At 44.4% G+C, this 24,230-nt stretch overlaps 1 protein-coding gene across 2 annotated transcripts in view; it reads left to right on the forward strand.

Moving 5' to 3' along the window:
• The window catches only part of LOC140076657 (connector enhancer of kinase suppressor of ras 2-like), a 170,674-nt gene that overhangs the window by 48,264 nt on the left and 98,180 nt on the right, over window positions 1-24,230 (forward strand). For both annotated transcript variants that reach the window (XM_072123280.1, XM_072123281.1), the window contains exon 2: window positions 9,777-9,940. In XM_072123280.1, the coding sequence (XP_071979381.1) occupies window positions 9,777-9,940 (164 nt within the window). The remainder of the gene's footprint in view (window positions 1-9,776; window positions 9,941-24,230) is intronic.

Raw genomic sequence — 24,230 nt, forward strand, 5'->3', positions numbered from 1 at the left:
ACATTGTGCTGTGTAATATTCTGTCAGCGCGCAGAAGAATCATCCCTGCAGTATGGACACTACTCACCATGTATAAAGATAAGAAGGTAACACTAAGCAGACAGGTGCAAAAGAGATGCACACAACACCAGATACAGTGTATAATAATATAGATAGGGTTAACTCACTATACAAACCAGCAGAATTGTAAGTGCAGCTCTGGAGTATAATACAGTATGTAACTCAGGATCAGTACAGGATAAGTAATGTCATGTATGTACACAGTGACTGCACCAGCAGCAGAATAGTGAGTGCAGCTCTGGGGTATAATACAGGATGTAACTCAGGATCAGTACAGGATAAGTAATGTCATGTATGTACACAGTGGGGCAGATTTACTTAGCTGGTCCATTCGCGATCCAGCGGCGCGTTCTGTGCGGTGGATTCGGGTCCGACCGGGATTCACTAAGGTAGTTCCTCCGACGTCCACCAGGTGGAGCTGCTGCGCTGAAGTTCCCCGCGGCCCGCCTAAATGCACTCAAGTTCACCGGCCTATTCCTAGTGAAGGTAAGTGCAAGTTTCGCGACACTTTTTTTTTTTTAAATGCGGCAGTTTTTCTGAATCCGTCGGGTTATCATTCGGCCACGCACCCCGATTTACGCCGCATGCATGCCAGCGCCCATGCGCCACAATCCGATCGCGTGCGCCAAAAACCCAGGGCAATTCAGGGAAAATCGGCGCACATCGGAAATATTCGGATAACCCGTCGGAAAAACGCGATTCGGGCCCTTAGTAAATGACCCCCAGTGACTGAACCAGCAGCAGAATAGTGAGTGCAGCTCTGGAGTATAATACAAGATGTAACTCGGGATCAGTACAGGATAAGTAATGTCATGTATGTACACAGTGACTGCACCAGCAGCAGAATAGTGAGTGCAGCTCTGGAGTATAATATAGGATGTAACTCAGGATCAGTACAGGATAAGTAATGTCGTGTATGTACACAGTGACTGCACCAGCAGCAGAATAGTGAGTGCAGCTCTGGAGTATAATACAGGATGTAACTCAGGATCAGTACAGGATAAGTAATGTCATGTATGTACACAGTGACTGCACCAGCAGCAGAATAGTGAGTGCAGCTCTGGGGTATAATACAGGATGTAACTCAGGATCAGTACAGGATAAGTAATGTCATGTATGTACACAGTGACTGCACCAGCAGCAGAATAGTGAGTGCAGCTCTGGAGTATAATATAGGATGTAACTCAGGATCAGTACAGGATAAGTAATGTCGTGTATGTACACAGTGACTGCACCAGCAGCAGGATAGTGAGTGCAGCTCTGCAGTATAACACAGGATGTAACTCAGGGTCAGTACAGGATGAGTAATGTCATGTATGTACACAGTGACTGCACCAGCAGCAGAATAGTGAGTGCAGCTCTGGGGTATAATACAGGATGTAACTCAGGATCAGTACAGGATAAGTAATGTCATGTATGTACACAGTGACTGCACCAGAGGCAGAATAGTGAGTGCAGCTCTGGAGTATAATACAGGATGTAACTCAGGGTCAGTACAGGGTAAGTACTGTCAGGTATGTACACAGTGATGCTGCAGTTCTCTTACATATAGCCAGTGCTATGATGATGGTGGGTCATTAGAGCAGCTGTTGTGGTAATGACCAGGACACCGGTGAGACTCGTGTATCGCGCTGTCACCCTGTGCACCCCGTCTGCTGTGTCTTCTGTGCTGCTGCATTTAAAGGGCCAGGCTCTGATCTTTTTATTGGGCTTTTTATAGAGTATTTCCTTATTTTATGTCTTTTCATAGGTTTTAAAATCTCCGTCATCTTTCTGAGAGATTCAGTTGCTAAGAAACAGAAGAAGAGTCTCTTAGGCCTTTAGTGAGAGCAGAGATAAAAGCGCTGGCGCGGAGGGAAGGGGGGTCCCGGCTCTAAAGAAATCTAGCGATTGAACATTGGTGCGCTCCATACAATGGTAATTGGCGAACCCTGGACTCAGAAGATGGATTTATCTCTCTCCCCACCTGAGATCATCACATTACAAGGTGCTGGAGCCCCCACCAGAGGAGCCACCAGATATTCTCCTGTCATCTACAGGCTGATCAGATGCACAAATCTCAGTAAAAATATAATCATGTCATGTATTTCCCAGAAAAAAACAAAAACACACAATAAAACCCCATACAGAGTATACACCGCCACTAGGGGGAGCTCACTACATACAGATTATACACCACCACTAGGAGGAGCTCACTACATACAGATTATACACCACCACTAGGGGGAGCTCATTACATACAGATTATACACCACCACTAGGGGGAGATCACTACATACAGATTATACACCACCACTAGGGGGAGCTCACTACATACAGATTATACACCACCACTAGGGGGAGCTCACTACATACAGATTATACACCGCCACTAGGGGGAGCTCACTACATACAGATTATACACCACCACTAGGGGGAGATCACTACATACAGATTATACACCACCACTAGGGGGAGCTCACTACATACAGATTATACACCACCACTAGGGGGAGATCACTACATACAGATTATACACCGCCACTAGGGGGAGCTCACTACATACAGATTATACACCACCACTAGGAGGAGCTCACTACATACAGATTATACACCACCACTAGCAGGAGATCACTACATACAGATTATATACCACCACTAGGAGGAGCTCACTACATACAGATTATACAGCCATCACTAGGGGGAGCTCACTATATACAGATTATACACCACCACTAGGAGGAGCTCACTACATACAGATTATACACCACCACTAGGGGGAGCTCACTATATACAGATTATACACCACCACTAGGGGGAGCTCACTACATACAGATTATACATCCACCACTAGGGGAAGCTCACTACATACAGATTATACATCCACCACTAGGAGGAGCTCACTACATACAGATTATACATCCACCACTAGGGGGAGCTCACTACATACAGATTATACAGCCACCACTAGGGGGAGCTCACTACATACAGATTATACAGCCACCACTAGGGGGAGCTCACTGCATACAGATTATACACCACCACTAGGAGGAGCTCACTACATACAGATTATACAGTCACCACTAGGAGGAGCTCACTACATACAGATTATACACCACCACTAGGGGGAGCTCACTACATACAGATTATACAGCCACCACTAGGGGGAGCTCACTACATACAGATTATACACCACCACTAGGGGGAGCTCACTACATACAGATTATACAGTTACCACTAGGGGGAGCTCACTACATACAGATTATACATCACCACTAGGAGGAGATCACTAAATACAGATTATACATCCACCACTAGGAGGAACTCACAACATACAGATTATACATCCACCACTAGGGGGAGCTCACTACATACAGATTATACATCCACCACTAGGAGGAGCTCACTACATACATATTATACACCACCACTAGGGGGAGCTCACTACATACAGATTATACATCCACCACTAAGGGGAGCTCACTACATACAGATTATACATCCACCACTAGGGGGAACTCACTACATACACATTATACACCACCACTAGAGGGAGATCACTACATACAGATTATACATCCACCACTAGGAGGAGATCACTACATAAAGATTATACACCACCACTAGGGGGAGCTCACTACATACAGATTATACACCACCACTAGGGGGAGATCACTACATACAGATTATACACCACCACTAGGAGGAGCTCACTACATACAGATTATACACCACCACTAGGAGGAGATCACTACATACAGATTATACACCACCACTAGGGGGATCTCACTACATACAGATTATACACCACCACTAGGGGGAGCTCACTACATACAGATTATACACCACCACTAGAGGGAGATCACTACATACAGATTATACATCCACCACTAGGAGGAGATCACTACATACAGATTATACACCACCACTAAGGGGAGCTCACTACATACAGATTATACATCCACCACTAGGGGAGATCACTACATACAGATTATACACCACCACTAGGGGGAGCTCACTACATACAGATTATACACCACCACTAGGGGCAGATCACTACATACAGATTATAGACCACCACTAGGGGGAGCTCACTACATACAGATTATACACCACCACTAGGAGGAGATCACTACATACAGATTATACACCAGCACTAGGGGGATCTCACTACATACAGATTATACACCACCACTAGGGGGAGCTCACTACATACAGATTATACACCATCACTAGGGGGAGCTCACTACATACAGATTATACATCCACCACTATGGGGGACTCACTACATACAGATTATACAGATCATACAGATTATAATGGCCCGGGTGCCCACAGAGATGGCTCTGAGTGCCACCTCTGGCACCCGTGCCATAGGTTCGCCACCACTGCGCTTGGAGATTGTACACAGGTCACATGATCATGTCATGACTCAAAGGGGCGGAGTCAGACACATTTTATAGTGTCAGGGTGATACAATTTAGCGACATAGGGCCACATTTATCACTTTTGTGCGCCTAAGTGTAGTAGTTGCGCCTAAATTCGGGCGCACTGTTTTCCAGAATTATCACAAGCTACAACCATCTGTGATAAGTGTATTTTCTGCCTCTTATTAATCACTTTACTTTAACACAGTTTAGGCGCAGTTTAGGCGCAGTTTAGGCGCAATGTTAGATTCGGGCACTTACATGTAATCCTGCTACAAGCTCCTCTCTGCTTCTCCCACAGCCCAGAATGAAGATAACACTCACAGCAGCACCCAGGTGTGTGACACCCAGCACCCAGTGACCTCCTCAGCAGCACCCAGGTGTGTGACACCCAGCACCCAGTGACCTCCTCAGCAGGGGCTTCTCCTGGAGGGGATCCCCCAGTGCTGGTCTCCTGCTGCACCCCTGTAATTCTGCACAATATCCCCCTCAGACACACTGGTGATACTGTGCAGAATTACATGGGGGACACCTGTTTTTAGTATCTGCAAACTTGTGCAACATTCTGCAAACTTGTGCAAACTTCTCTTCTCTCTTGCTGTGAGCTCAGGTTTTGCAGAATATTTTGTAAATAGAAGGTGATGAACTGTAAATAGTCTGCAGCTCCTGTCTGTAATGTATCTAATTGTATCTATTATATGTTCCAGTGTCTGGCAGAGCTTTGCTGCTAGAAATGAGCTCTTCTGCAAAGGGGCTCAGTGCTTTCTTCTCAGACAACGCCACCTTCGGCCTGGAGTGTTTTTGCGCCCGCTTTTGCGCCTAAATGCAAAAGTCGCACGTGATGAATATCATTAGGCGCAGCAAAACATCTGGAATTTAACGATAGATGAGGGAAAGGTGGTTATTTTTGCTGCACGGCTAATTTGACGTTTAATCGCAAAAATGGCGCAAAAACGGTGCGCCTAAACGAAAAGGCGCAAAAACAACAGAAAAAACAAGTGATAAATGTGGCCCATAGTGTTACAGTGATTTCAGGGGCCACATGCGGAGTCCCTATAAGCACTACGGGAAGGGGGTCTCTGTGTGTGGTGGTAAGATATGATTGTCACTGTATATGCAGGTATATTTTGTGGCTTCGTGTTTGCGGTCCTGAGTTCCTCATAAATCAGGGGCTGACGTCACGGCGCAGGATGATGGAGCTGCTGCCGCCACATGATGTATGGAGCGTTCAGGGGCAGCGGACTGTACAAAGCGCCAACCAACAGGATTATCAGTGTCAGGCCGCGCGACAGTGACTGATCACATGACCTTCTGTGCGGTGCACGGGGAAGAATGTCACCAAAATGAACGCAATCTGCTGCAAAACTGATCCCCATCATGATAAATCCCCCCTAACGTCTTCCATCTCCTCTTATTCTAGATCCCCACTTCCTGAGTGAGAATTGGAACGTTCATATTTAGAGTTTCTCACAGCTGAGGGTTTGCTACGGTTGTACATTGACAATCCTACATACAGACTCAAGCTCAATGTGTTGTCCGAATACTAAGGACTGGAAAACCGCGACCCTCAAAGATTCTCCTAAGATTAAAGCAGAATATTATATTGTAACATTTAGGTTCTTGTAAACTTTACAATGTTGCAGTATCCTCTGTGTGTAGTTACCGCTATGTATCCGTCTTACTACAAGGAGCATCATGTTGTCTTATAATTGGGTAATGCGTCTGCAGGATTATAACTCGGATGGGGAGGAGTTCATGGAAATGGTGGCGCGTTTCACCCAAGTGAGCGGCGTAATCCGGGATAGAATGGAAGGGACACTGGCAGGAGAGATTCTAGTAGGTATCCAGCAGCACAGGATGGACAGCAGGGATATGTGCACGTGTGAATAAGCGCCCGGATTGCTTGGTTTAACCCTAGAATGATGCAAATACATTTCAGCCGCTCTGTGATTCCACCAGAGGCTTCATCAGAAAATGAACGTCTCTTCTAGCCGTTGCTATAATGTAAGTTACTTCTCAATAGAATTTGATTTGTTGCGTCCATCTTTATCAAAGAGCCGTAAAACGTGAGAGCAGCTCCAGGAAGGCCAATACTCTGGGGAGTGACAGCCTCAGAATCCCAGTTTCATCACCAGACCCCAAAAATGGTCCTGTGCGAGGGCACAACGCCGGCCGCAACGCGCAGACACTGGCCCACATTTACCAAAAACAGTGCAGTGTGTAGTGTGTGCAGTGTCCTGTGTAGTGTGCAGGGGGCGCCAGATTCAGGATTTCTGCCGCACGTTCTTCATGAATCTGGCGCCCCCTGCACTGCTCGGGAGGTGGGAACATTTTTTTTTTGGTGCACTTTGTTCATGCGGCAGAATTGTGGCGCACGGTCGGACTAAGCAGTAACAGCCCCGCTAGGTGACATTATTTCTGTCTTGTCGGACACAGAGCGGCCGCAACACAAAACTGGCGCAGACCCTTTATAAATACAAAACGTTTCCATGTTCTATTCAGTGCAAAGTCAGACAGAAAACTGGCGCAAACACCTTGATAAATGTGACCCACTGAGTACAAACATTTGATTAAAATGGATTAGATAAGATTTTCGGAACGGTGATGTCTCCACATTCCCAGAACATCGCAATTTGTACTTGTGTTACTTTCCCTATAATAACGTATTATTAGTGGAGGCACCGCCATGGGCATGTCCTGCGCCCCACTTTACGCCATTTTGTTTCTGGGGTGGCGGGATGGAGAGAGATGCACGTTATGTTTTGGGGATGGTTTAGCGATGATCTTTTGGATGGGGATGTCACACTTTGTTACTAGCTACAACACAAACACAATAGAGATGTCCAGACGACTATGGGATCCGCCCACTTGACTGTTTAACTTTCAGCCTTAAAGGGAACCTGTCAGCAGGGACCTCATTTTCACTAAAGACAGATTGTAAAAGCCCATGACACCTGCAGTGCAAAAATGCCTCTCCGCCTTTTCTAAGCATTTGCATTACAATATAATTGTGTTTTTATAACTTACCTTGCACCCTGACAAATTCCTGGGGTGGTCACAGGGGTTGGGCTTTGATTTGGATGCATTTCAAAAAACAACATGTGACTTGTCTGAGCTGCGGGCTGTCTCCATGTTTGTGCTCCTGTACAGCTTGTCCCTCCCCCACTGATGTCATCTCACCAGGCTGTGACCTCTGAGAAGGATCAGGAAGGAGCTGTACAGGAGCACAAAGGTGGGGGCTAAAATCTGAGGAGTGATTAACACAGACAAGTCACATGCTGTTTTTAGTGAAAAAGGAGGTCCCTGGTGACAGGTTCCCTTTAAACCCTGTTGACCTTCAAGCTCTTTACCTGTGCCGATACATTGTAACAAACTATAAGAGCAGAGGCATTGATAGAAGGTCAGGGGCAGCTGACATTGGTTACAGCTGTATGCAGTGTACAAGTCTATTCTTTATTTGCTTGTTTGTTACAATGTATCAGTGCAGGTAATTCTGTACCACGTGGTAAGCAGCTGAAGGGTTAAGTGCACCCCCACCCCGCCTCTCCAGACAGAAGTGCCGTGGAGTATCCTGTTGACATTATCTTGAACACGATTCAGCCTCCCTCCAAGATGAAACACGTTCTGAGAATATTCATTAAATCACTAAATTGAATCTGAATCATCTTATTTTAATTTCAAGTTCCTCTTATAAACGCACAAGATGGGGGCACGACCCCCCGAAACCAGATGGTACAAATCCTAAGCAAGACTACCTCTCACACAGGATATACAGGCAGGGGGGCGGGGCTGTGACTCACACAGGATATACAGGCAGGGGGGCGGGGCTGTGACTCACACAGGATATACAGGCAGGGGGCTGGGCTGTGACCTCTCACACAGGATATACAGGCAGGGGGAGGGGCTGTGACTACCTCTCACACAGGATATACAGGCAGGGGGAGGGGCTGTGACTCACACAGGATATACAGGCAGGGGGCTGGGCTGTGACCTCTCACACAGGATATACAGGCAGGGGGCGGAGCTGTGACTACCTCTCACATAGAATATACAGGCAGGGGGTGGGGCTGTGACTACCTCTCACACAGGATATACAGGCAGGGGGTGGGGCTGTGGCTACCTCTCACACAGGATATACAGGCAGGGGGCGGGGCTGTGACTACCTCTCACACAGGATATACAGGCAGGGGGCGGGGCTGTGACTACCTCTCACACAGGATATACAGGCAGGGGGCGGGGCTGTGACTACCTCTCACACAGGATATACAGGCAGGGGGCGGAGCTGTGACTACCTCTCACATAGAATATACAGGCAGGAGGCGGGGCTGTGACTACCTCTCACACAGGATATGCATGCAGGGGGCGGGGCTGTGACCTCCTCTCACACAGCATATACAGGCAGGGGGTGGGGCTGTGACTACCTCTCACAGGATATACAGACAGGGGGCGGGGCTGTGAGCACCTCTCACCCAGGATATACAGGCAGGGGGCGGGGCTGTAACTACCTCTCACACAGGATATACAGGCAGGGGGCGGGGCTGTGACTACCTCTCACACAGGATATACAGGCAGGGGGCGGGGCTGTGACTACCTCACACACAGGATATACAGGCAGGGGGCGGGGCTGTGACTACCTCTCACACAGGATATACAGGCAGGGGGCGGGGCTGTGACTACCTCTCACACAGGATATACAGGCAGGGGGCGGGGCTGTGACTACCTCTCACACAGGATATACAGGCAGGGGGCGGGGCTGTGACTACCTCTCACACAGGATATACAGGCAGGGGGCGGGGCTGTGACTACCTCTCACACAGGATATACAGTCAGGGGGCGTGGCTGTGACTACCTCTCACACAGGATGTACAGGCAGGGGCGGGGCTGTGACTACCTCTCACACAGGTAGGGGGCGGGGCTGTCACTACCTCTCACACAGGATATATAGTTGCCTGCCTGTACCTGCGGATCTGGCGTAGTTTTGCCCGGCAGCTGTGCCCCCCACCGGATGCATAAGGTGTAGATAAGTTTGTACCCCCTCTCTGCGTTGGATATTCATCGTCCTTGGTATTTCGTTGACACATCATTTAGTGACATCACCACATTGAGGGTTGTGATGTCATCAGAGGGACACCTGTATCCTAGGTCAGGGGTCTGGAGGACCCTCACTTCTTCCCATAGGACATCGGCCGTGTGCTGTTGCATTATGGCAGCACTTTATAATGGGGGCTTCTGGAACATCTGTCACAGACGATGAGAGTGATAGTCCTCAGTGTGAATTTTCGGCTGATTCCTCTTTTGATGATTTTTCAGGATTGGACGACTGTCTGCAGCAATACATCAAGAACTTCGAGAGGGAGAAGATCAACGGGGAACAACTGCTGCACATCACCCACCAGGAGCTGGAGGAGCTGGGGGTCACCCGCATCGGGCACCAGGAGCTCATCCTCGAGGCCGTCGACCTGCTCTGCGCCCTGGTAAGCAGCACCATGGCATGATGGGAGTTGTAGTGCTCCGTATGTACAGTACAATAGAATGCATAGTGGTCTAGTCATGCTGAGAGTTGTAGTGCTTTACGTATACATTGTGGTCATGTCCAGTGTTCGGGTCATGCTGGGAGTTGTAGTGCTCTATGTATATTACATTTTGGTAGGGTCATGCTGGGAGTTGTAGTGCTCTATGTATATTACATTTTGGTAGGGTCATGCTGGGTGTTGTAGTGCTCTATGTATATTACATTTTGGTAGGGTCATGCTGGGAGTTGTAGTGCTCTATGTATATTACATTTTGGTAGGGTCATGCTGGGAGTTGTAGTGCTCTATGTATATTACATTTTGGTAGGGTCATGCTGGGTGTTGTAGTGCTCTATGTATATTACATTTTGGTAGGGTCATGCTGGGAGTTATAGTGCTCTATGTATATTACATTTTGGTAGGGTCATGCTGGGTGTTGTAGTGCTCTATGTATATTACATTTTGGTAGGGTCATGGGTGGAGTTGTAGTGCTCTATGTATATTACATTGTGGTCATGTCCAGTGTTCGCGTCATGCTGGGAGTTGTAGTGCTCTATGTATATTACATTGTGGTCATGTCCAGTGTTCGCGTCATGCTGGGAGTTGTAGTGCTCTATGTATATTACATTGTGGTCATGTCCAGTGTTCGCGTCATGCTGGGAGTTGTAGTGCTCTATGTATGTTACATTTTGGTAGGATCATGCTGGGAGTTGTAGTGCTATGTGTATCTTACATTGTGGTTGTGTCATGCTGGGAGTTGTAGTGCTCTATGTATATCACATTGTGGTCATATCCAGTGTTCGGGTCATGCTGGGAGTTGTAGTGCTCTGTGTATATTACATTGTGGTCATATCCAGTGTCCGGGTCATGCTGGGAGTTGTAGTGCTCTGTGTATCTTACATTGTGGTTGGGCCGTGCTGGGAGTTGTAGTGCTCTGTGTATCTTACATTGTGGTTGGGCCATGCTGGGAGTTGTAATGCTCTATGTATATTACATTGTGGTCATGTCCAGTGTTCCGGTCATGCTGGGAGTTGTAGTGCTCTGTGTATCTTACATTGTGGTTGGGCCATGCTGGGAGTTGTAGTGCTCTATGTATATTACATTGTGGTCATATCCAGTGTCCGGGTCATGCTGGGAGTTGTAGTGCTCTGTATTGAGCTGGTCCACACAGCTGGTCTCCTCCCCCTCCCCCTTCCTGCTGACTTCTATGTAACAATGTCCTGCTGATACATTGTAGTCGCTTGTTTTCAGCAAGGTCTTTCAGGACAAGACGCGGATCTTGTGCGTTGCTATTTTTAGCGGCTGCGCTTGCAGTTTTATTTATAGGATGATATTAGACGTGTAATTCCGCTGCATCTCGGCCGGTCAGCCGCTATCAACATGACACGCAGGAAGCCGCGTCCTACGCTCGGATGTGACAGTCTGGGACGGGAGGCAGAGGCGCGGTGTCAATTATCAGACAATCACTGATATCCTGCAGAGTAATGTGACACACAGAGGCTGATAACAGAGAGCACACGATAGAGCGGAGGTCAGGTGACAAAGCAGATTGATAATACAAAGAATCAGACATGACTAACAGCCTATGTCACAGCGCTCCATGTGGTCAGGAGGGGTATTACAACTAATGATTATTAATATCTCTACCACATAACAGCGCTCCATGTGGTCAGGAGGGGTATTACAAGTAATGATTATTAATATCTCTACCACATAACAGCGCTCCATGTGGTCAGGAGGGGTATTACAAGTAATGATTAGTAATGCCTCTGTCACATAACAGCGCTCCATGTGGTCAGGAGAGGTATTACAAGTAATGATTATTAATATCTCTACCACATAACAGCGCTCCATGTGGTCAGGAGGGGTATTACAAGTAATGATTATTAATATCTCTACCACATAACAGCGCTCCATGTGGTCAGGAGGGGTATTACAAGTAATGATTAGTAATGCCTCTACCATATAACAGCACTCCATGTGGTCAGGAGGGGTATTACAAGTAATGATTATTAATATCTCTACCACATAACAGCGCTCCATGTGGTCAGGAGAGGTATTACAAGTAATGATTATTAATATCTCTACCACATAACAGCGCTCCATGTGGTCAGGAGAGGTATTACAAGTAATGATTATTAATATCTCTGCCACATAACAGCGCTCCATGTGGTCAGGACAGTTATTACAAGTAATGATTAGTATTGCCTCTACCATATAATAGCGCTCCATGTGGTCAGGAGGGGTAATACAAGTAATGATTATTAATATCTCTACCACATAACAGCACTCCATGTGGTCAGGAGAGGTATTACAAGTAATGATTATAAATATCTCTACCACATAACAGCACTACATGTGGTCAGGAGAGGTATTACAAGTAATGATTAGTAATGCCTCTACCATATAACAGCGCTCCATGTGGTCAGGAGGGGTAATACAAGTAATGGGTATTAATATTTCTACCACATAACAGCGCTACATGTGGTCAGGAGGGGTATTATAAGTAATGATTATTAATGCAGCACATTTTAAGGAGTGGTATAACAGATAATTATTATATGCCCTTTGTCAAAAAGGAAGCGCAGGGCTGATAGAAGACTAGCAACGCTTGGTATCAAAGCATCTTGGAGATACAATATATCCATAGTAATTGCTGTATAAATCTGACATCAATGATCTGATAAGAGGTTGGGGTATCATAATGTCACCCCCATAGCTGGAGCAGAAGGAGGGGTGATCTTGCCCTGGTCGCACCTTCCCATTATAGTGTTGCTTGAAAGGGTTAAGTCTTGGCCCTGAGCAGCTCCATCTATTCCTTTGTGTCACTATTATTCTTTACTGCAGGAATTCATGGCCATTGTATAAAATAAATCATGTACAGCAGAGAGCGGGGGTCCGGGGAGACGAGCCGGGGGCCACATCCTACTTATCACTAATGCTCCAAATGGAGAACACAGAATATTGACTTGTGGCTGCGGAGATCATGGGGCGGACAGGCTGCTATGTCTCCATATAATCTCCATCACATTATACAAGACATGCAAATAGTCATATGAGAGGATGCAAATATATAATGTCCTGGATATGAGATGTGTATGACCGGCATAATGTATGAGCTGTGTGATATATGTAGTGTATATGGTATGAGTAGTGTATAGATGTGTGCTGTGTATACTGTGTATGAGCTGTGTGATAAATGTATATGGTATGAGCAGTGTATAGATGTGTGCTGTATATACTGTTTATGAGCTGTGTGATAAATGTACTGTATATGGTATGAGCATTGTATAGATGTGTGCTGTATATACTGTGTATGAGTTGTGTGATATGTACTGTATATGGTATGAGCAGTGTATAGATGTGTGCTGTATATACTGTGTATGAGCTGTGTGATACATGCACTGTATGAGCAGTGTATATGGTATGAGCAGTGTATAGATGTGTGCTGTATATACTGGGGTTCATTTACTAAGGGCCCGATTCGCGTTTTCTCGACGTGTTACCCGAATATTTCCGATTTGCGCCGATTTCCCCTGAATTTCCCCGGGATTTTGGCGCACACGATCGGTTTGTGGCGCATCGGCGCTGGCATGCACGCGCCTGAAATCGGGGGGCGCGGCCGAACGGTAACCCGACGGAGTCGTAAAAACCGACGCATTTAAAAAAAATAATTGGTCGCCGGAAGACCCGAACGCTCGTCAGAGAAGCCGCCGCTGGAACGCGAATGGACCGGGTAAGTAAATGTGCCCCATTGTGTATGAGCTGTGTGATAAATGTATATGGTATGAGCAGTGTATCGATGTGTGCTGTATATACTGAGTATGCGCTGTGTGATAAATGTATATGGTATGAGCAGTGTATAGATGTGTGCTGTATATACTGTGTATGAGCTGTGTGATAAATGTATACGGTATGAGCAGTGTATAGATGTGTGCTGTATATACTGTGTATGAGCTGTGTGATAAATGTATACGGTATGAGCAGTGTATAGATGTGTGCTGTATATACTGTGTATGAGCTGTGTGATAAATGGATACGGTATGAGCAGTGTATAGATGTGTGATGTATATACTGTGTATGAGCTGTGTGATAAATGGATACGGTATGAGCAGTGTATAGATGTGTGCTGTATATACTGTGTATGATCTGTGTGATAAATGTATACGGTATGAGCAGTGTATAGATGTGTGCTTTATATACTGTGTATGAGCTGTGTGATAAATGTGCTGTATACGGTATGAGCAGTGTATAGATGTTTGCTGTATATACTGTGTATGAGCTGTGTGATAAATGGATATGATATGAGCAGTGTATAGATGTGTGCTGTATATACTGTGTATGAGCTGTGTGATAAATGTATATGGTATGAGCAGTGTATAGATGTGTGCTGTATATACTGTGTATGAGCTGTGTGATAAATGTATATGGTATGAGCAGTGTATAGATGTGTGCTGTATATACTGTGTATGAGCTGTGTGATAAATGTATATAGTATGAGCAGTGTATAGATGTGTGCTGTATATACTGTGTATGAGCTGTGTGATAAATGTATATAGTATGAGCAGTGTATAGATGTGTGCTGTATATACTGTGTATGAGCTGTGTGATAAATGTATATAGTATGAGCAGTGTATAGATGTGTGCTGTATATACTGTGTATGAGCTGTGTGATAAATGTATATGGTATGAGCAGTGTATAGATGTGTGCTGTATATACTGTGTATGAGCTGTGTGATAAATGTATATGGTATGAGCAGTGTATAGATGTGTGCTGTATATACTGTGTATGAGCTGTGTGATAAATGTATATGGTATGAGCAGTGTATAGATGTGTGCTGTATATACTGTGTATGAGCTGTGTGATAAATGTATATGGTATGAGCAGTGTATAGATGTGTGCTTTATATACTGTGTATGAGCTGTGTGATAAATGTGCTGTATACGGTATGAGCAGTGTATAGATGTGTGCTGTATATACTGTGTATGAGCTGTGTGATAAATGTATATGGTATGAGCAGTGTATAGATGTGTGCTGTATATACTGTGTATGAGCTGTGTGATAAATGTATATGGTATGAGCAGTGTATAGATGTGTGCTTTATATACTGTGTATGAGCTGTGTGATAAATGTGCTGTATACGGTATGAGCAGTGTATAGATGTTTGCTGTATATACTGTGTATGAGCTGTGTGATAAATGTATATGGTATGAGCAGTGTATAGATGTGTGCTGTATATACTGTGTATGAGCTGTGTGATAAATGTATATAGTATGAGCAGTGTATAGATGTGTGTTGTATATACTGTGTATGAGCTGTGTGATAAATGTATATGGTATGAGCAGTGTATAGATGTGTGCTGTATATACTGTGTATGAGCTGTGTGATAAATGTATATGGTATGAGCAATGTATAGATGTGTGCTGTATATACTGTGTATGAGCTGTGTGATAAATGTATATGGTATGAGCAGTGTATAGATGTGTGCTGTATATACTGTGTATGAGCTGTGTGATAAATGTATATGGTATGAGCAGTGTATCGATGTGTGCTGTATATACTGAGTATGCGCTGTGTGATAAATGTATATGGTATGAGCAGTGTATAGATGTGTGCTGTATATACTGTGTATGAGCTGTGTGATAAATGTATACGGTATGAGCAGTGTATAGATGTGTGCTGTATATACTGTGTATGAGCTGTGTGATAAATGTATACGGTATGAGCAGTGTATAGATGTGTGATGTATATACTGTGTATGAGCTGTGTGATAAATGTATACGGTATGAGCAGTGTATAGATGTGTGCTGTATATACTGTGTATGATCTGTGTGATAAATGTATACGGTATGAGCAGTGTATAGATGTGTGCTTTATATACTGTGTATGAGCTGTGTGATAAATGTGCTGTATACGGTATGAGCAGTGTATAGATGTTTGCTGTATATACTGTGTATGAGCTGTGTGATAAATGTATATGGTATGAGCAGTGTATAGATGTGTGCTGTATATACTGTGTATGAGCTGTGTGATAAATGTATATGGTATGAGCAGTGTATAGATGTGTGCTGTATATACTGTGTATGAGCTGTGTGATAAATGTATATGGTATGAGCAGTGTATAGATGTGTGCTTTATATACTGTGTATGAGCTGTGTGATAAATGTGCTGTATACGGTATGAGCAGTGTATAGATGTTTGCTGTATATACTGTGTATGAGCTGTGTGATAAATGTATATGGTATGAGCAGTGTATAGATGTGTGCTGTATATACTGTGTATGAGCTGTGTGATAAATGTATATGGTATGAGCAGTGTATAGATGTGTGCTGTATATACTGTGTATGAGCTGTGTGATAAATGTATATAGTATGAGCAGTGTATAGATGTGTGCTGTATATACTGTGTATGAGCTGTGTGATAAATGTATATGGTATGAGCAGTGTATAGATGTGTGCTGTATATACTGTGTATGAGCTGTGTGATAAATGTATATGGTATGAGCAATGTATAGATGTGTGCTGTATATACTGTGTATGAGCTGTGTGATAAATGTATATGGTATGAGCAGTGTATAGATGTGTGCTGTATATACTGTGTATGAGCTGTGTGATAAATGTATATAGTATGAGCAGTGTATAGATGTGTGCTGTATATACTGTGTATGAGCTGTGTGATAAATGTATATGGTATGAGCAGTGTATAGATGTGTGCTGTATATACTGTGTATGAGCTTTGTGATAAATGTATATGGTATGAGCAGTGTATAGATGTGTGCTGTATATACTGTGTATGAGCTGTGTGATAAATGTATATAGTATGAGCAGTGTATAGATGTGTGCTGTATATACTGTGTGTGAGCTGTGTGATGTATGTACTGTATATAGTATGAGCAGTGTATAGATGTGTGATGTGTATACTGTGAATATGCAGTATGATAAATCTATACGGTGTGAGCAGTATATAGATGAGTGCTGTATATACTGTGTATGAGCTGTGTGATAAATGTATATGGTATGAGCAGTGTATAGATGTGTGCTGTATATACTGTGTATGAGCTGTGTGATAATTGCATATGGTATGAGCAGTGTATAGATGTGTGCTGTATATACTGTGTATGAGCTGTGTGATAAATGTATATGGTATGAGCAGTGTATAGATGTGTGCTGTGTATACTGTGTATGAGCTGTGTGATAAATGTACTGTATATGGTATGAGCAGTGTATAGATGTGTGCTGTATATACTGTGTATGAGCTGTGTGATAAATCTATATGGTATGATCGGTGCATGGCCTACATTATCACTGTGGTATCTTCGGTTGTGAGGGTGCGATCTGTATTTTCCAGATTACTAGATCTTTCTGTGAAGTTTCTTTTCCTTTGATATTCTTGTCTTTTGAGGAATCAGTTCAGCATACCCCCCCCCCCAGTATAATTATTAACCTTCGTCCTCACTGTGACACTGTAACGACACCCCCTGTCCCCTGCATCAGTGCTGCTATTCAGGTGTAATAACACTGTGTGATAAGTATACGCTGCTGATCCGACCGGGCGTCACCGGCTAATAGTCACTCTCAGCTTCTTCCGGAAGCTGGTCTCATCTTGTATCACACCGCGCTTGGTCTGTGATATCAGTGACAATGTCGCAGGGTGGTGCAGGGTCAGTATATAGTGTGCTGCCCCCAGGACTGAGGAGTCCCCTATACCATCAACATCACCCACCAGGTGTTCACACTGCGCTTTATGACATCAATGACAATGTCGCAGGGTGGTGCCCCCTAGAGTGAGTTTCCCCTTGTACCTTCAGTGTCGCCCGCCACATGTTCACACTGCGCTTCATGACATTGGTGACAATGTTGCAGGATGGTGCAGGGTCGGTATATAGTGAGGAGCCTCCCGATTCCATCATTGCCACCAGCCATGTGTTCACACTGCGCTTTATGGCATCAGGGTGGTGAAGAGACAGTATATGGTGTGCAGCCCCCCAGGACTGAGGAGTCCCCTATACCATCAATATCACCCACCAGGTGTTCACATTGTGCTTTATGACATCAGTGACAATGTCGTAGGGTGGTGCCCCCTAGGGTGGATAGCCCCTTATACCATCAGTGGCGCCCGCCACATGTTCACACTGCGCTTCATGACATTGGTGACAATGTTGCAGGATGGTGCAGGGTCGGTATATAGTGAGGAGCCTCCCGATTCCATCATTGCCACCAGCCATGTGTTCACACTGCGCTTTATGGCATCAGGGTGGTGAAGAGACAGTATATGGTGTGCAGCCCCCCAGGACTGAGGAGTCCCCTATACCATCAACATCACCCACCAGGTGTTCACAATGTGCTTTATGACATCAGTGACAATGTCGCAGGGTGGTGCAGGGTCAATATATGTTGTGCTGCCCCCTATACCATCAGTGTTGCGGATGAATTTGCAGGTGATGGGGTCGGAGCTCCCCTTTATATCCGTGTACTTTGTCTCTGTCTCTCCGCGGAGTCGTCATTTCTTGGAATCGTCTTGGATTTCTCGCGGTTTACACTCACTCTGGGGAGATTTCCCAGAATCAGCAGATGTATTATTTATAATGGTCACATTCTGCAGATTGTCACCATCGCTTCAGGTAACACGGCGGGGAGGTCAGAGGTCGCTTCACCAAGGGAGCGCTCCGGCTAAAGAGGATCAGACGCCTCACTGACAGGACGTACCGCGCTGAGATACCTGCTGCACATGTCACTCATAGTCATCTGCACAATAGGAGGCGGAATGCAGCTCTGGATGTGACTGGAGGATCCTGATTTACCAAGTGAATACATAGTTATCCAGGGCGCTGGGGATCAGCTCCTATATTTCAGACGAGATCTCTGATCTGATGTCACTAAGATTATTACATCACTACAACAATTCACAAACCAAAGAGCGAGCCATGTATGTATTCATGTGGCTGGAGGTTTGTTTTCTGGAGCACACAAGGGCAGCAGACTTCTCATAGTGCTCTGCCTGTGTAAGTGTCACTGCACTGCTGCATGCTGATACATATAGACCCACGTGTTATATAACAATGCTCACCAACGCCCATGATTATTCCACTGATGGATTTCTGGTCCCCCCTCATCCTTGTCATGTCCGGGAGCCTCATCTATCTGTAGTAATATGTGTATTTACATATACACTATCAATACCGAGGAGAATTAGTTCATGGATTCATTACTAGAAACTGAAATTCTTTTAATTGTTCTGATTTATAAAGAGATAATATATGTTCACAAAATGTACCGACATAGCGTGTAATAACAAGATTGTAAAGACCCTAAATCTCACATCAAGTAGACTATAACTACTATAATACTGCCCCCTACGTACAAGAATATAACTACTATAATACTGCCCCCTACGTACAAGAATATAACTACTATAATACTGCCCCCTATGTACAGGAATATAACTACTATAATACTGCCCCCTATGTACAAGAATATAACTACTATAATACTGCCTCCTATGTACAAGAATATAACTACTATAATACTGCCCCCTATGTACAGGAATATAACTACTATAATACTGCCCCCTATGTACAAGAATATAACTACTATAATACTGCCCCCTATGTACAAGAATATAACTACTATAATACTGCCCCCTATGTACAAGAATATAACTACTATAATACTGCCCCCTATGTACAGGAATATAACTACTATAATACTGCCCCTATGTACAAGAATATAACTGCTATAATACTGCCCCCTATGTACAAGAATATAACTACTATAATACTGCCCCCTATGTACAAGAATATAACTACTATAATACTGCCCCCTATGTACAAGAATATAACTACTATAATACTGCCCCCTATGTACAAGAATATAACTACTATAATACTGCCCCCTATGTACAGGAATATAACCACTATAATACTGCCCCCTATGTACAGGAATATAACTACTATAATACTGCCCCCTATGTACAGGAATATAACTACTATAATACTGCCCCTATGTACAAGACTATAACTACTATAATACTGCCCCCTATGTACAAGAATATAACTGCTATAATACTGCCCCCTATGTACAAGAATATAACTACTATAATACTGCCCCTACGTACAGGAATATAACTACTATAATACTGCCCCCTATGTACAGGAATATAACTACTATAATACTGCCCCCTATGTACAAGAATATAACTGCTATAATACTGCCCCCTATGTACAAGAATATAACTACTATAATACTGCCCCCTATGTACAAGAATATAACTACTATAATACTGCCCCCTATGTACAAGAATATAACTACTATAATACTGCCCCCTATGTTCAAGAATATAACTACTATAATACTGCTCCCTATGTACAGAAATATAACTACTATAATACTGCCCCCTATGTACAAGAATATAACTACTATAATACTGCCCCCTATGTACAAGAATATAACTACTATAATACTGCCCCCTATGTACAAGAATGTAACTACTATAATACTGCCCCCTATGTACAGAAATATAACTACTATAATACTGCCCCCTATGTACAGAAATATAACTACTATAATACTGCCCCCTATGTACAAGAATATAACTACTATAATACTGCCCTCTATGTACAGGAATATAACTACTATAATACTGCCCCCTATGTACAGGAATATAACTACAATAATACTGCCCCCTATGTACAAGAATATAACTACTATAATACTGCCCCCTATGTACAAGAATATAACTACTATAATACTGCCCCCTATGTACAAGAATGTAACTACTATAATACTACCCCCTATGTACAGGAATATACCTACTATAATACTGCCCCCTATGTACAACACTATAACTACTATAATACTGCCCCTATGTACAAGAATATAACTACTTTAATACTGCCCCCTATGTACAAGAATATAACTACTATAATACTGCCCCCTATGTACAATAGTATAACTACTATAATACTGCCCCCTATGTACAAGAATATAACTACTATAATAATGCCCCCTGTGTACAAGAATATAACTACTATAATACTGCCCCCTATGTACAAGAATATAACTACTATAATACTGCCCCCTATGTACAAGTATATAGCTACTATAATACTGCCCCCTATGTACAAGAATATAACTACTATAATACCGTCCCTATGTACAGGAATATAACTACTATAATACTGCCCCCTATGTACAATACTATAACTACTATAATACTGCCCACTATGTTAATGTATATGTTTATACTAGGTGCAGGGTGTCCTCCCCCCGAGATTTTGCTCTGGGGTCTGTGTGAATATCATCATTGAGTCTTTTCTTTGTGATGACTGGTTCTGATTTGCCAGCACAGAAGTTTGAGGCCCAGCAGTGTGAGCGTCAGCAAATGAAATATTGATTGATTCATATTTGGCGCAGGGCTCGCAGCAGATGAATCATTAAGTCTCTTTGCTCAGGAGCAGCGCTCTGCCGCGTGTTAATCAGCGGGGATTGATTCCTGAAATAAAAGGGGAAGCAAAATCACCACCAAATACAATTTAGAGACGGCACAGGCTGTGGATGAATATGGGGGCACTCCGCAGACAAGCAGTGGGTCCTCTCACCTGCCTACAAGGGGCCCATCCTTATGGAACCTCCCTGGATGTAAACCTATGATCAGCTTACATGTCAGTAACCTCTGTGGACCCTCTGTATGTTAGTAGCAGCAGGACTGTGAAATGTATTAACATTCCAGGGTTGTTGCTTCCCCAGTGCATTAAAGATGTCACACTGTTGTGCTCTGTGCTCTCTGCAGGCAGTATTATGTATTGTCCCTGGGAGATGTGTAATTATAGCTATGTGTATGTTGTTAGTAGCAACAGGACTGTTATATATGGATTTATATTCCAGGATAGTAGCTTCTCCAAGTGCACTGGGAATGTGCAGTGCTTGGTGCACTTGGGTTAAGGATGTATCCTCACACTGCTGTGCCAATCTCTGCAGCCAATCTTATGTATTGTCCCTTGAGAGATGACTAATACCTAGTAGTCATTACCTAGTGCTGTTAGTAACAGCAGGACTGTGAAATATAGATTTAAATTAGAGGACTATAGTTTTCCAAAGTGCATTGGGGGGTGTCCTCACACTGCTGGGCTGTGTGATAGAAGATCTCTGCATTGATCTGCTCCACAGTCCTTTCCTTATTTTTTTCTCACAAAGAGGGCTGTGGAGCTGTGGAATGCAGAGAATACAGAGCACAGCAGTGTGAGGACATATTGGGGTCTGGTCTAGACACAAAGGACCCTCAACCTGTAGGACATATACACTGTGGTCTCTGCTGGATATAAGGGACCCTCATACTGCAGGACATATACTCTGTGCTGGATATACAGGACCCTCATCCTGCTGGACATATACTCTGTGCTGGATATACAGGACCCTCATCCTGATGGACATATACTCTGTGCTGGATATACAGGACCCTCATCCTGCTGGACATATACTCTGCGCTGGAAATACAGGACCCTCATCCTGCTGGACATATACCCTGTGCTGGATATACAGGACCCTCATCCTGCTGGACATATACTCTGTGCTGGATATACAGGACCCTCATCCTGCTGGACATATACTCTGTGCTGGATCTACAGGACCCTCATCCTGATGGACATATACTTTGTGGACTGGATTTACAGGACCCTCATACTGCAGGACATATACTCTGTGCTGGATATACAGGGCCCTCATCCTGCTGGACATATACTCTGTGCTGGATATACAGGACCCTCATCCTGCTGGACATATACTCTGTGCTGGATATACAGGGCCCTCATCCTGCTGGACATATACTCTGTGCTGGATATACAGGACCCTCATCCTGCAGGACATATACTCTGTGCTGGATATACAGGACCCTCATCCTGCTGGACATATACCCTGTGCTGGATATACAGGACCCTCATACTGCAGGACATATACTCTGTGCTGGATATACAGGACCCTCATCCTGATGGACATATACTCTGTGCTGGATATACAGGACCCTTATCCTGATGGACATATACCCTGTGCTGGATATACAGGACCCTCATACTGCAGGACATATACTCTGTGCTGGATATACAGGACCCTCATCCTGCTGGACATATACCCTGTGCTGGATATACAGGACCCTCATCATGCTGGACATATACCCTGTGCTGGATATACAGGACCCTCATCCTGCTGGACTTATACTCTGTGCTGGATATACAGGACCCTCATCCTGATGGACATATACTCTGTGCTGGATATACAGGACCCTCATACTGCAGGACATATACTCTGTGCTGGATATACAGGACCCTCATACTGCAGGACATATACTCTGTGCTGGATATACAGGACCCTCATCCTGATGGACATATACTCTGTGCTGTATATACAGGACCCTCATCCTGCTGGACATATACTCTGTGCTGGATATACAGGACCCTCATCCTGATGGACATATACTCTGTGCTGGATATACAGGACCCTCATACTGCAGGACATATACCCTGTGCTGGATATACAGGACCCTCATCATGCTGGACATATACCCTGTGCTGGATATACAGGACCCTCATCCTGCTGGACATATACTCTGTGCTGGATATACAGGACCCTCATCATGCTGGACATATACCCTGTGCTGGATATACAGGACCCTCATCCTGCTGGACATATACCCTGTGCTGGATATACAGGACCCTCATCATGCTGGACATATACCCTGTGCTGGATATACAGGACCCTCATCCTGCTGGACATATACCCTGTGCTGGATATACAGGACCCTCATCATGCTGGACATATACCCTGTGCTGGATATACAGGACCCTCATCCTGCTGGACATATACTCTGTGCTGGATATACAGGACCCTCATCCTGATGGACATATACTCTGTGCTGGATATACAGGACCCTCATACTGCAGGACATATACTCTGTGCTGGATATACAGGACCCTCATACTGCAGGACATATACTCTGTGCTGGATATACAGGACCCTCATCCTGATGGACATATACCCTGTGCTGTATATACAGGACCCTCATCCTGATGGACATATACTCTGTGCTGTATATACAGGACCCTCATCCTGCTGGACATATACTCTGTGCTGGATATACAGGACCCTCATCCTGATGGACATATACTCTCTGCTGGATATACAGGACCCTCCTCCTGCTGGACATATACCCTGTGCTGGATATACAGGACCCTCATCCTGCTGGACATATACCCTGTGCTGGATA

This window comes from Engystomops pustulosus, chromosome 9 (genome assembly GCF_040894005.1).
Source record: "Engystomops pustulosus chromosome 9, aEngPut4.maternal, whole genome shotgun sequence".
NCBI lineage: Eukaryota > Metazoa > Chordata > Amphibia > Anura > Leptodactylidae > Engystomops > Engystomops pustulosus.